The sequence below is a fragment of the Saccopteryx bilineata genome, chromosome 5, assembly GCF_036850765.1.
Source record: "Saccopteryx bilineata isolate mSacBil1 chromosome 5, mSacBil1_pri_phased_curated, whole genome shotgun sequence".
Lineage (NCBI taxonomy): Eukaryota > Metazoa > Chordata > Mammalia > Chiroptera > Emballonuridae > Saccopteryx > Saccopteryx bilineata.
The window spans coordinates 18952507-18965513 of NC_089494.1; the positions used below are offsets into that span (position 1 = coordinate 18952507).

At 54.4% G+C, this 13007-nt stretch overlaps 1 protein-coding gene across 14 annotated transcripts in view; it reads left to right on the forward strand.

The window, feature by feature from the left end:
• TNS1 (tensin 1) overlaps positions 1-13007 on the forward strand; it is a 192508-nt gene that overhangs the window by 147006 nt on the left and 32495 nt on the right. For 11 of the 14 annotated variants that reach the window (XM_066233391.1, XM_066233387.1, XM_066233386.1 and 8 more), the window contains 3 exons: positions 4153-4239; positions 9098-9294; positions 10258-10333. In XM_066233391.1, coding sequence (XP_066089488.1) covers positions 4153-4239; positions 9098-9294; positions 10258-10333 — 360 coding nt within the window. The remainder of the gene's footprint in view (positions 1-4152; positions 4240-9097; positions 9295-10257; positions 10334-13007) is intronic. The other 3 variants (XM_066233389.1, XM_066233392.1, XM_066233393.1) reach the window with 1 other exon arrangement.

A 13007-nucleotide genomic window follows, 5' to 3' on the forward strand; every position in this document is an offset into this window, starting at 1 on the left:
AGGATGAATTCCCCCCCCACACACACACCAAAACCATTCTGTGTAGCTCTCCTGAGCTTGCTCGAGAGGCAGGCACACCTGCGTGGTTCAGGAAGGATATCCAAGTGCGTTTCCTTCGGCCTTTTCTCTTCTACTAGCTTTTGAGGTTTTGACTGTCAACCTCCATATTCCATAGCTGCTATGTCTTTGGCTGCCAAGAAGTCATAGGAAGGGGGTGATAGTGTTGGCACATATCAGCTCCCGTCTCCTGCACCAACTGTGAGTGACTCAGGAGGAGGGATGAGATGGATGGAGGAGACAGCTGTATTTAGCTTCCAGGGCTGTAAAGGGGCCTCTTGGGTCCATGCCCTCTCATGAATGGCATTTCTTACGTCGGTGCTCCCACTCGCACAGCTTCTTTAGAAGGCCTTCAAGATGTCTGCACTGCATGTGCAGATAAAGGCACCTAGGCAGGATCAGTGTGCAGCACTGTCGAGGAGCCAGGGGGATACACTTCCAGCATCACCCCTTTCTGCTTATTCTACTTCTGCAAGAAGCTGGAACCTAAGCTTTAACATGAGTAATCCAGGAAGCTCAGATCTGAGGGAGAACCTCTTCATGGCCATGAACCTGATCTGGTTTCTCCTGGCTTTTCTCCCTCAGGTCTTCATTTCTCTACCTGGCTGTCCTCTATGCTCAGCCCTATGTCCCTGGTTCGTTCCACTTAGATCCAACAACTTCTTAGGTTTTATGGCAGCTTAGATCTCAGAGAATTATAGAGGTAGCTTTCTTAACTCAATAAAGGGTAGGTACCAGAAACCTGTAGCACACATTACACTTTCATGTGAAACATTAGAAACATTACTGTGATAGCCAGGGACAAAATAAGAATACCCATTATCACCACTATCATTTAACATTGTATTGGGTGTCCTAGCCAGTGCAATAAGACAAGAAAAAGAAATAAGAGTCAGAGCTAGTGAGTCCAATATAGTTATCTTATGATCCTGATTCTGTGACTAGATAGTTCTCAAATGTCTCTAGAGGTAGAGATTTCAATGCATGTTGGAAATAACGATATGGATCTTATCCTTAAGGAGTCTAGAGTTCAGTAAAGGGACAAAGGAATGGGCCCTGCCTCTGGTTGATCTTAAATACCAGGCTAAGGAGCTTGGATCTTACCTACTAGCAATATAGGAAGCTGTATTTTAGTTAGGAGAGTATGCCATGATCAGAGCTGTAGTTTAGGAAGATGTACCTGATGAGTCTGGGCAGAAACGATGCAAAATGAGAGAGACTTAGGAGCTTGTTAGGGGACTGGACTGGGTGCTGACTTGACCACTGACCTTGGAAATGAAAGAGATGGGTGCCAAGGGTGCTATGCAGATAGTGGTTATTTACAAATTGACTGGGTGGAGTGGGAAAGGGACGGGGAGACATCAAAGATGATTCCGAGGCTCCATGAACAGATATAGAATGATGGTTCCATTAATGAGCCAAGAGTTGAAAGGAAGAGCAGTTTCTGGTGTAAGAAGAAGACCTCGGGGTTAGACATGCTGAGTTGGAGGTGATGGTGGCACCTCCTCTTAGAGATGTATGGAAGGCAGTTGAATATCCAGAGCTGGAGTTTGAAAGAGCGGAAAGAGGTACAGATTTTGGAGGCATCCTCACACAGGTGAAGATGAAGGCTACGTCAGAAGGCACGGAGAAGAAAGAACGTAGGGTGGAGTGGCCACGAGGGGAACGGGGGCCATGCAGGGGACTGAGAGTGGATGTTCAGGGTGATGAGAGGAGAGAGGGACAGCGAGCGGGTCATCACAGAAGTCAGGAGAGTAAAGGGTTTCCAGGGGAAGGAGCGGGGTGTCAGCAATGTCACTTTGGAGAGGTCGTGAGGAGGACTGAGAAAAAATGCATTGTGCTTGCCAATGAGGTGGCCCCAGTCATTTTCAAAGGCATATTTTCAGCAGCGTGACGGTGATGGAAGCCAGGCTGAGGGGCTGAGGGGTGAGTGGGGAGAGAGTGCAGACAGCCTGCCAACTACTCTTTTGAGTGGTTTTGTGATACAAGGAGAGAGATGGCAGCCAAAGAGGACTTTCCTTGTGTGAATAGAGGAACCATAAGGATGTTTTTTAGAGAAAGAGGTTGAATTTGGAGGGTTAGAGGGAGAAGAAAAGGATATGAGAGAAAAGAAATTGATAGAGTAAGAACTCCTTAAGAAAGTCAATAGGCTGAGGAGTTCAGGTAGCTAAGTTAGGCTCAACCAAGAGGTGAGCTACCTCTTCATGAAATAATAGAAGACAGATACAGATACAGGGATATAGTGGGGTTGAGGCTTTGGGAGTTTGAATTGAGAACCCTATTTTTACATTTCATCATGGAAATAAGATGAGATCAAGGCCCATTTGATTATGCATTCAATACGAAGCCTTAATCTGTGCTACATGCTAATCTTAATTCTGGGAAAATGGTGGTAAGCAAGGAAGTAAAAATCTTTGCCTTCATGGCAGAATTGGAAAATAAACAAATAAACAAATACATATATAATATGTCAGGTGGGTGGTAAGTGCCATTGAGATAAAGTGAGTGTCAGTGAGGCGCAGAGGATGGGTGGGTGTTTGCACTTTACCTAGGATGGTCAGGGATGGCTTCTGTGGGCAATGAGGGGACGTGCCAGGTGAACGGCAAGTGCAAGGGCCCTGAGGCAGGAGTATGCCTGATATGGGGAGTGTAGTGGGGCACGAAGTCAGAGAGGTGATGAGAATGGGGGGCCGCTAACATGGGCCTTGTAGGTGATCATAAAAACTGGCTTTAACTCATTATGGTGTCAGAAGTCTTGGGAAGAATTTGGGCAGAAGAGTGACTTTCTCTGACTTTTTCTAAAAAGGGATCAGTGTGGGCTGGATGGAAGGAGGAGGCTGCTGACATTGATCAAGATGGTATCTGTGACAATGGTGAGAAATGCTCAGATTGTAGACATATTTTGGAGGTAAAGCCATCATGATTTATAGATAGACCGAAAGTGGGGAGAGAAGTAAGAGTCAAGGTTTTTGACCTGAGCAACTAGAGGATGGAGCTGCTCTTTCATGCGATGGGTAAAAATGTAGGAAGAGCTGGCTTAGAGGGGCTATCAGAAGTGTGATTTGGGCCATGTTAGCTTGAGATGCCCACAAAACATCCGAGGTGGTGAGACATCTGAGTCAGGGGTCTCAGGGGGAGAGGAGAGTCGTCTGTGTGGGGGTGTCATGTAGCATGCCCCTGCAGGCTGTCTGTCACCTAGGGGGTGAGCACAGGGACAGGAGAGGTCCAGGAGTGTGTTCTGGAGCTGCACTCCTTCAGGGTTAGAGACACCGGAGGAGCTGCAGGGACGCTGGAATGGAGCAGCTTGTGAAGTGTGGAGGACAGCCAACAACAGGGCGTCGTTCCCTGGAAGCCGGGACGGCGTGATGTTGGTCACCGGGAGGCCCCTGGGTGTGAAGGTGGCTTGGGAGTCAGCTAGGGGGAGTAAAAGGATGACATAGCAAGTCCTTGGAGGGCATCCAGGCAGGCTCATTTTAAGCACTTTTCAGTGGTGCCCAGCAGCTGCGGGCAGGAATAAGGACTTGTCAGTGGCTCCCCCCACAGAAGAGGAGTTCTCTGGTAGGTGTGGCGGAAGAACACAGACTGAGGGAAGCCTGGGTGCTGGGGAGTATGACCTTTGGGCTCAGCCTGACAGGGTCGCAGCTAAATCTAGGATAAGGCAGGTGACCATGAGAGGAGAGGCCCCAGGATGGGGCCATGCTGACTGCAAGGGGCAGGTGACATGTGGGGCAATAGGACGGAAGCTCCTGGTCCCAGGCCTGCACCTTCTTACTCCACGCTGAGGTTAGAAGTGAGAGGGACGTGGTGTCCTTCCGGTCAGCAGGCAGTCTGTCTGTTCTTTGGAGAAGAAAGATCCTGAATCCACTCTCTCTTATCAGACATCAGATCCCAGATGCAGAACACCAACTAATCTTGATTTTCTCTTTGTTTTTGTTTTGTTTCGTCTTGTTTAATGCCTCGTCCCTTGCGTTTTTCGTGTGTCCTGTGTCCATCTGTCCCCTGTGCCATGGGTGTGGTGCCTTCCCTGCCTGGTGTCATCCTTCCCTTCCTGCTTGCCTCCCCTCCCTGCCGGCTCCCCTGGGGTGGTGTGGGCAGCGTATAACGCCAGATTGAGGGACATTGGGCAGCGTGTCAGCTACGGGCACCTTCCTCTCCACCGGCTCCGATCTTCCTCCCTCTCTGGTTGGTTTCTCTACTCCTCCTTCCCCCCATACCACTCCTTGGCCCTCAGTTTCTCTCTTCCCCTCCTTCTCCATGTGCTGTTTCTTCCAAACCTGTGTCCACTTTATTCTTCTCTCCTTATTTTTCCATTTCCTCCTCCCTTTTCTTCTTTCCCTTCTGTTCTCTTCTCCCTACCTGTCTGGTAAGCTCTTTCACCCCCCCCCCCACTCTTTTCTCACCACCCTGTCTCCCTCCTCGCCCACTTCTCCCTCCTCCCTCCTCCCTCCTCCCTCCTTCTGCATGAGCGAATGCTCCCACTTCTGCATGGACACAGGCCTGATGCTTCTGGCCTTGGCCTTACCTGCTGGGCACAGGGTCTGCAGTAACTAGACTAACGTTCAGGTGCCCCGTGGACATGCAGGCTTTTGCAGTGAGGGTGCTCAGCAAGGGCTCAGGACAGCTCAGCTCTCTGGCCACCCTGGCCAGACCGCCCGGGGTATAGAGCCAGGGCCTCAGCAGGAGCCAGGCTGTGCCAGCAGGCACAGGACAATGAGGGGCACCCCGGCTCCTGCTGCTCTGTCCGCTGCTGAGTACAGCAGGCCCTGGAGACAGAGCATGCCCCATGGCCTCATTCTGAAACTCTGATCTCTGGACCCATGGCCAAGAGTCAGAAGCACCTGGGTGTGGTCCTGAGTCTGACTGTGGTCACCTCTGTGACCACCTTCACTATGTCTACCTTGGTCTCTTGGACAAATGGACCCATAGGTTTTTGGACCTGGGGATTGAGTCACCTCATCCTTACCCTGCTCCTTGGAGCCTGGAGGCCCGGGTCAGGGAGGAGATGGTGGGTGCTCAGGCTTGCCCCTTGCTGTGACCTTGGTCAGTCTCAGTTAAAGCTTATTAGGGGGTGGTGGGAAGTGACTCCCAACGGCAGTGTCTGGAATTTCCTGGACCCTGATCCCGGTCCATGGACAATGGGGAGATGGCTCTAGCAGAATGCCTCTGTCTGCCTTCTCTCCTCTCCCTCCACCTTTTCCTCGGCCCAGTGGTGGGGAGTGCAGTGTTCAGCTGGGCCCGGGGTGTGGGCCGTTCTGGGGCGGCGGGCCTGTCCTGAGGGGAGCTGGCATGGCTTGCCCTGGGGCTGCTAGTGTGATCGCGCCGTGTGGCTTTCTGGTGCCCTGGCCCAGCAGGTGGCCTCCCGGATCCCCTCACTTCCGGAGCCCGGGCCTGCAGTCGGATACCTGCCCGCCACCTGGAGCTGAGAATCCAGTCTTCTGGAAATTGGAAGGCTGGAAGGAAGAGCTGAGTCTGTGGGGGTGGGCGTGGCCAGACTGGGGTTTTGGGGGAGGTGATTAAGCCTGATGGTGGGGCATTTGTCCATAGGACCCACGGGCGGTTGGGCCGTGTCCTGCCAGAATGGTGTATTTATGGCCCCCAGAATTGCAGCGTGTGTGAGTGTGTGCATATGTGAGTGTGAGTGCGTTAGATGAAGTGAATTCAGTGCTTCGGATCCAGCCTGCTTGCAAGGGAAGCCTTAGAGCCAGCTGCTCCCCCAAACACAGCACCGTCCTGGGGAGCAGAGTGAAGCCCCCTGGGAAATGAGGCTGGGCCGGCACCCTGCTTCAGGTCTGGCAGCTCGTGTGCAGGCCCTGGGCTGAGGTGCCCACTGTCCTGCAGGTGGCGGGGAAGCCCAGGGCCCACGGTGTGTGAGCAGCCCTCGGAGGACGACCGCGGGCTTCTGAGTGTAGCGCGTTATTGTCCGGAGGACACTTATGATCGGAGGGCACCCACCCTCGTGCTGCTGGGGCTGCTCAGCAGCTGTGCTGGGAAGGCTTTCCAGAGTCCCCCCACCGCCTCTTGCCCCTGTCCTTCCTGAGCCTCCTCCAGCTGTGCTGTGTTTGGGGGCGGTGCCGACTATGGAGGTGCTGAGGGCGACCCTGACCACCTGCTGTTCGTGCTGCGTGAAGGCTGTGTGTGCGCACACGTGCGCATATGTGTGCGATGCCTGTGTGTGTAGGGAGTGGAGTACATAGGGACAGTGGCCCTGAGAGAGAGAATGGGACTTAGAGACTGAGAAAGGCCTGGGGTCTAGGGTGGTGGAGGCGAGGCGGGAGGTGGGGGGGGGGTGGGCAGGCCTCTTTCTATGATCAGTCAGTCTCTAGGACATGAGGGAGGGGTGTTCCCGCTCTGACACTGGCTGTCAGCCTGTGTCCGGATGGCCCAGCTTGGCCGAGGAACAATGGGGCTCTCTTCTCTCCCCTCCCGTAGGGAAAGACAAGAGGGAGGGAACATGGCTCTCCAAGCTCTGAGGGGCAGATCTGGGCCTGCCAAGGGGGACAACAGTGAGACACTGTGTTCTCAGAATGTGAGAGGCCCTGGCTGGCCACCGGTGCCGCGGGGCGCTCTGAGCGGGGGAGGGCTGTCCCGTGGGAGCGGAATGCGGGGTCTTCCCCCTTCTGCAGAGGGAGGCGCCCCTGCAGTGCCCGAGCTCTTTGGAGGTCCTTCTGCCTCTCCCCCTGCCTCTAGACCACGTTCCCGAGTGCCAGTACGGTGGCTGTGCAGAGGGGGCCCGAGGCGGTGAGACGGCTGTTCCAGGTCCTGCAGCCCTCTGCCGGGACCTCCCGTCCTTCACGCCTGGGAAGCCCCTCCAGCAGTCCCGCCTCCCCTCCAGGCATTGCAACCAGCGGTGGCACTGAACACGGAGGGTGTTCTGGGCACACCGGGCAGAATGTTCTTTGTTCTTCTGGGAGATTCTGGTCCTCGAACAGACCCACTTTCAAGGGCGGGCATCAGATCCTGCCCAGGGAAACTGGCCACCCCTCGCCAAGGCACAGGAATCTGCCAGAAAGAGGCTGCCGGGCTGGGCCCGCCGGAACTAAAACCAACCCTAATGCATTTCTGTTAACCTTGGGGCTGGACTTGGTTCCAAACCCCAAGAGCCTTTCCCGAATGGGCCTCCTTTGTCACAATTATTATTAGAAAATCAATGGCTATGTCTGTTTCTCTAATGTTCTTGCCAGGAATGAAACTAGCAGTAGTTCTGGACCAAGCTGCCCAGGAGGGCCGAGGGGAAGGGGCTTGTTGGCAGAGGGAGAGGCATGGCCTAAGGCAGGGGCACCCCAGGCACGGTGGGAGGTGCAGCGGAGTCTCTGCGGGCTGGGGCCTGGGACTTGGGGTCGAGTCCCTGTGCGCTGCTCAAGACTTTCAGACACGCACCCCGTCTTTCATCTAGCCCCTGGTTAGGACGATGTGACCCCCAATTTTCTATTCTGAAAGTCAGGGCACTTCAAAGCTAAGGGCTTATTTGCTGTGAGAGGAACTGTGTGAGTCCAGATTACAATCCCCACTTGGGCTCCTTCCTCTTAGTTGAGATGGCAAACAGGCTGCCTCTCAATAATAAATAGTTCCGAGTGGAGACGCGAAACACTAGCGGGTACCTTCTGCATTTGCCCGTGCGTGTGCCAGTCGGGCCACTCTCCAGACGGGGCCTCTGATTACAGGAGAGTCTGAGTGTGTGTCTTGCGGAGCGGGTCTGTGTGTGTGCGCGTGTGTGTGAGCCCGTCTCTAGACTTGGCAGCCAGCAGCCTGCTGTTCGTGACGAGTAGGAAGGCTTCCCAGCATGTGCTGCTCATGGCAGCCTCAACAGCCGTGCCAGACGGGAGCTGGGAGGCCGCCCGGGGTGTGCAGACCCCACTCTGGAGGGCAGATGATTCAGCCTGAATGAGGCTGGTTTCTGCTTGGCTGCACTGGCACATTCTGAGGGACCAGCACTGTGTGCGTGTCTGTGTGTGTGTGTGTGTGTGTGTGTGTGTGTGCTTGCGTGTGCCACGGGACAGTGTTCCCAGGTGTGCTGGCATGAGGCTGTGTGGCTAGGGTCTCAATCCCATGTGACCTCTGGTAAGTCCCATCACCTTCTCTCCCCTGACCTGCTGTTGGGTGGTGGTGAAGGCAAGGCTGAGAACTTCCTGGCACGCGATAATCAGGACCGGGAGCCTGTTCTCAGGCTGGGTCTTGGCCTCTGGGACCCGGGGTGGGGGTGGGGGTAAGTTTTCTAGGATTCTGGAGCCAGCTCAGTGAGGCAATGGGTTCCGTGCCTCGGCCAGCTGTGGGAAGAGGGAGTGGGAAGGAAGGAGGGTGGGGTTAGCGTCCCCAGCCTGTGGAAGGGGAGGAAGTACAAAAAAGCAGATGGTGCTCATGACTCCAGCTCTTTGCCTGCTGTTCTGCTGGCAGGAGCTGGGTAGGAACCTAGACCTTCACTGGGGCAAGAAAAGGGGTGGGTAGCTAAGGGCTGGCATAAGGGAAGTTGGTAAGAGGTGTCAGAGGTTCACTGGATGAAGTTGGGGAACCCCAGAGAAGGTCAGCAATAATCCAGGGGCCGGTTAGGGCTGGGGACTTTATAATAAGACTTAGTCATTTCTTTGTTCCTTTTTGGGAGCACCATTTGCAAGATGATGCATTATTCGCTCTTTCCAAAAGTTCTTCCCCACGGGCCTGATGTTGCTTGTTGGTTGATCAGTCGCCTTGGAGACTGTCTCTCCTCCCTCCACCTTCCCTCATTTGCCTGGAAGCCCTGGCCCTCTGCCTCCAGGCCTTGGAAGGAGTTGACATCTGTTTCATGTATCAGTCCTTTGTGCTCTGGGCCCCAACCCTGTGCGGAGTAGATTCCTGGTGAAGGCCAGCCCAACCTAAGCAGGTCCCCCACCCTGCAGAAAAGCCCAGGCTGTGGGCAGAGGGAGACAGGGGGGAGGTGCAGCGGGGAGACAGACCCAGCTCCAGCATGGCCCCTGAGCTTGCACGGTCTTCTCTGGGGAAGTTAGGCCCTATCGATCCTTCCGCATACCCGATGCTCATGGCCCCCTCTGCCTGCCGTTCCTCCCAGGGGTGCAGGCTCGGGAGAAGCAGCCCGCGGAGCCCCCAGCCCCCCTCCGGAGGCGGGCGGCCAGCGACGGACAGTATGAGAATCAGTCTCCAGAGCCCTCATCCCCCCGGAGCCCCGGGGTTCGCTCCCCTGTCCAGTGTGTGTCCCCAGAGCTGGCTCTCACCATCGCTCTCAATCCCGGAGGGCGGCCCAAAGAGGTGAGTCTTCGGGCCACATCCTAGGGCCACAGAGGGTGTCAGAGCCTATCTGAATGCCCCAGGAACATGGTGGCCAACCGGGTGGCACTGACCTGTAATTTTTCCTCCCCACGTCCTCACCTAGGGCTCTGGCATGTGGAATCTGGAGCTCATTGCCTTCCCTAAAACAGCTTTTATATCCTCACATCTTCCATTAACGTTGGGATTGATTCCTTTCTTGACTCCCAGAGAGTGCCCCTGAGCAGGGTGGGAAGGATCCTGGGCTGACCCGGGGGCCCTCAGTCTGTAAACTTCAAACCAGATCGTAGAGTATGACAAAGTGTTTTTGAGCCCTTTCTAAGTATAGGATTTGCTCCAGAGATCTAATTTCAATGCTAAAATGTTTGCACTTCTGAGACATTTCAGTGGTTTGAGGCAGCAGGTCTTAAGTTTCGGCATGTGTAACAATCACCAGGAGTTTGTTAAAATGTAGATTCCCCAGTTGCACCTCCAGAGATCCCACATGCTAGCTCTGGGAGGGACCCAGGAATCTGCATTCTGAACAGGCACTCTAGACGATTCTGAGGCGAGCAGTCCGTGTCTGATAAAACCCAGGCTGAGTTATTCTGGACATGAATGGCTTTTGGATCTTTTCTCTCCTGCCTCCTGCCAGGACTTGAGTCTCCTGCCCCCAGACTCCTCTCCTTGGCCCTATTCTGAAATGTTTCCAAAGCAGGTGCTCCTGAACTCTGCCTGGGCCTTGCACATGGCCTTGCAAAACAGCCACTTTCCATTCTCTTGGCTACAAGGAGTTGCTGGGGCCATGGATGGGCAACATCTGCCTCTGACCTCTGTGTTCACCTGGGCAGGGGTGGGCGGCAAGGCTGGCGAGGGGCTTTGTGGGCTGGTTAGTTGGGAAGTGCTTCCTGTCAAGGTCACGGTCACCAGCGTAGCCCCTTTCCTCCCCGTGTTTTTCTCCTGCAGCCCCACCTGCACAGCTACAAGGAGGCCTTCGAGGAGATAGAGGGAGCCTCTCCAACCAGCCCGCCGCCCAGTGGGGGTAAGCGCTCCCCACTAAGCCTGTCTTCCTTGTGTCCGCTCAGGCCCGTCTGTCGGCCCCTGCCTGTGTAAGCACCCCAGGTTTGGGGGCAGGGGTGCTGGCAAAGTTGTGCAGAGGCACAGTCTGCCTCCTGTCATCTTATGGCTTGTTTCTCCTCACCCGCCATTCCCCGCTTCTGTTGTCCACACTCCCACGTCTGAGAATGCAGCAGCGAAGTCTTAGGATCCCCCTGACTGACTGGGGCCCTGGGCTCCACGATGAGGACTTTTCCTAGTGGCTGACAGTCTTTGCGTCCTGCGTACAAAACAGCCCCTACCCTAAAGTGACCCTTTGTGACTTGCTTGTGTGTCTCTGAGACACCCCTTGATCTTCTTGCCTCCGATGCCCTTTTCCGTGTGCATCCAGGCAACTCAGTTGGCTTCCCTCAAGGACAGAAGGGCCCAGCGTGCTCAGGCTGGCCGGGTCCCTGTCTCGCCCACCCTCGGCCTTCAGGCAGGAGCGTCTAGTCTGTACCCCCGTATGCAGTTACTGGGGAGGCAGATCTCCAAAGGGCACCCAAGGAGAAGACCCAGATGAGCGCAGGAGTGGGACAGTGCCCTTTCTTTTTTTCTTTTTTTTTTTTTAATTTTTTTAATTTTTTTTTTTTTACAGAGACAGAGAGTAAGTCAGACAGAGGGATAGATAGGGACAGACAGACAGGAACGGAGAGAGATGAGAAGCATCAATCATTAGTTTTTCATTGCACGTTGCAACACCCTAGTTGTTCATTGATTGCTTTCTCATATGTGCCTTGACCGCGTGCCTTCAGCGGACCGAGTAACCCCTTGTTGGAGCCAGCGACCTTGGGTTCAAGTTGGTGAGCTTTTGCTCAAACCAGATGAGCCCGCGCTCAAGCTGGCGAGCTCGGGGTCTCGAACCTGGGTCCTCTGCATCCCAGTCTGACGCTCTATCCACTGCGCCATCGCCTGGTCAGGCAGACAGTGCCCTTTCTGTGGTAGAGGAGACACGCAGAGGAGCTGGGAGAAGCCCTTCGTGGGAAAGCAGTGCAGGAACCATACCAGGCTGCGGAGGACTCAGGGCCCCACGGGGCGCCTGGGTCGGCAGAGGAGGTAGAGACTGGGGCTGCTCTGGGATTGGGTTGGCTGGGCCAGGCCCGAGCTGTCTGTGCATTTGCCCTGGCGAACGGGGAGGAGTGTGAGGAGGAGAGCTGGGGCTGGCCGGGCGGTCTCCCGGTGACTGGCTGTTCCGCGGAAGGAACTGTGGCGCCAGAACCTGGCCCTTGTTCCAGCAGAGCTCGTGCTGGCTGCCGTCTCAGGCACGCAGGAGGCGGCCATTGTGACCGGAGGCCGTGGCTCTCCTTAGATCAGTGCTGTCCAATGGAAATATGACGTGAGCCATGCTTGTTATTTAAACATTTTTAGTAGCCACATTAAAAACATAGCAGGAAGCTCTGGCCGAGGAGTTCAGGGGACAGAGAGCCGTCCTGGCTGAGGTTGTGGGTTCCATCCCCGGTCAGGGCGCATATGAGAAGCAACCAACGAGTGTACAACTAAATGAAGTAACTAAGTAGGAACGAGTTGATGCTTCTCTCTTTCTCTCTCTCTGTCTCTCTCTGTCTCTCTCTCCTTTCCTCTCAAATCAATGGAAAATTTAAAAAAAGGAACATAGCAGGAAATTGGAGAAATTAAATTAAACGATGTTTTTTATTTAACCCCAAATATCCAAAATACTATCATTTCAACAGGTAAATCAATGTAAATATATTAATGCGATATTTTTCAATCTTTAAAAAAATGTAAAAAGAAGCTGGTGAAACTAATTTTAATAATAGGTTGTATTTAACCTCGGAGATCTAAAATATCATCAATTCAATACGTACTGATATTTTGAGATAGTTTGCGTTTCACCTCAAATCTCCGGAATCCGTGTATGTTATAGCTCTCAGGTCAGACTGGCCACATGGCGGGTTCTCAGCAGCCGCGTGTGGCCCCTGGCCACCACGTTGGGCAGTACCAGCCCCCGGCAGTCTGCTCCAGGGACAGCTCTGTGGCCTTTTATGACTCCATGGAATCTCTCTCCCTGGTTTGATCCTTTACCTTCACACCTACTCTGATTCCCGGTTGGTCCAAACAGCCAAGATCTTGGCCGTCACCCTGTTTGGGACGGAAGCCATGTAGGCTGAGCTTGGGTTGGGTTTTGCCACTTGTTCCTGTTCCCGTTCTTCTCTTTCTCCCGTGGGTCAGCCCTGGATGCCCGGGGGGTTGGGGCGAGGAGGGAGGCAGGATAAGTCAGAGGTTTCATCCATGCGCAGGGCTGGGAGAGAGGGCAGAGGCGGAGAAATGTGAGGAATTCAGCTGGAAGCAAAGGTCTTGCCCGGCCTCGGGGCCGCCCACTCGTCTGCCACAGAGAAGGGCCAGACGCTAGGGACGGAGGCATGCACGAGTAGGGAGCTGGAGGTGTGAGAGGGGAACCGAGAGACACCTCCCGTACCCAGGGGGCTGGAGATCCTCGTGGTCATTCCATGGACCGTGGCCTGTGCGGCTGGGCGCATTCTTCAGTAATTTATTACACTGAAATTCATTTGTGTGACAAGCATTAATAAGTGGGTGATAAGTGTCTGTTGTGTGTGAAGGAAGAGGGAGGCACAGACAGGCACCAGGCCTGGGCCTAGGCA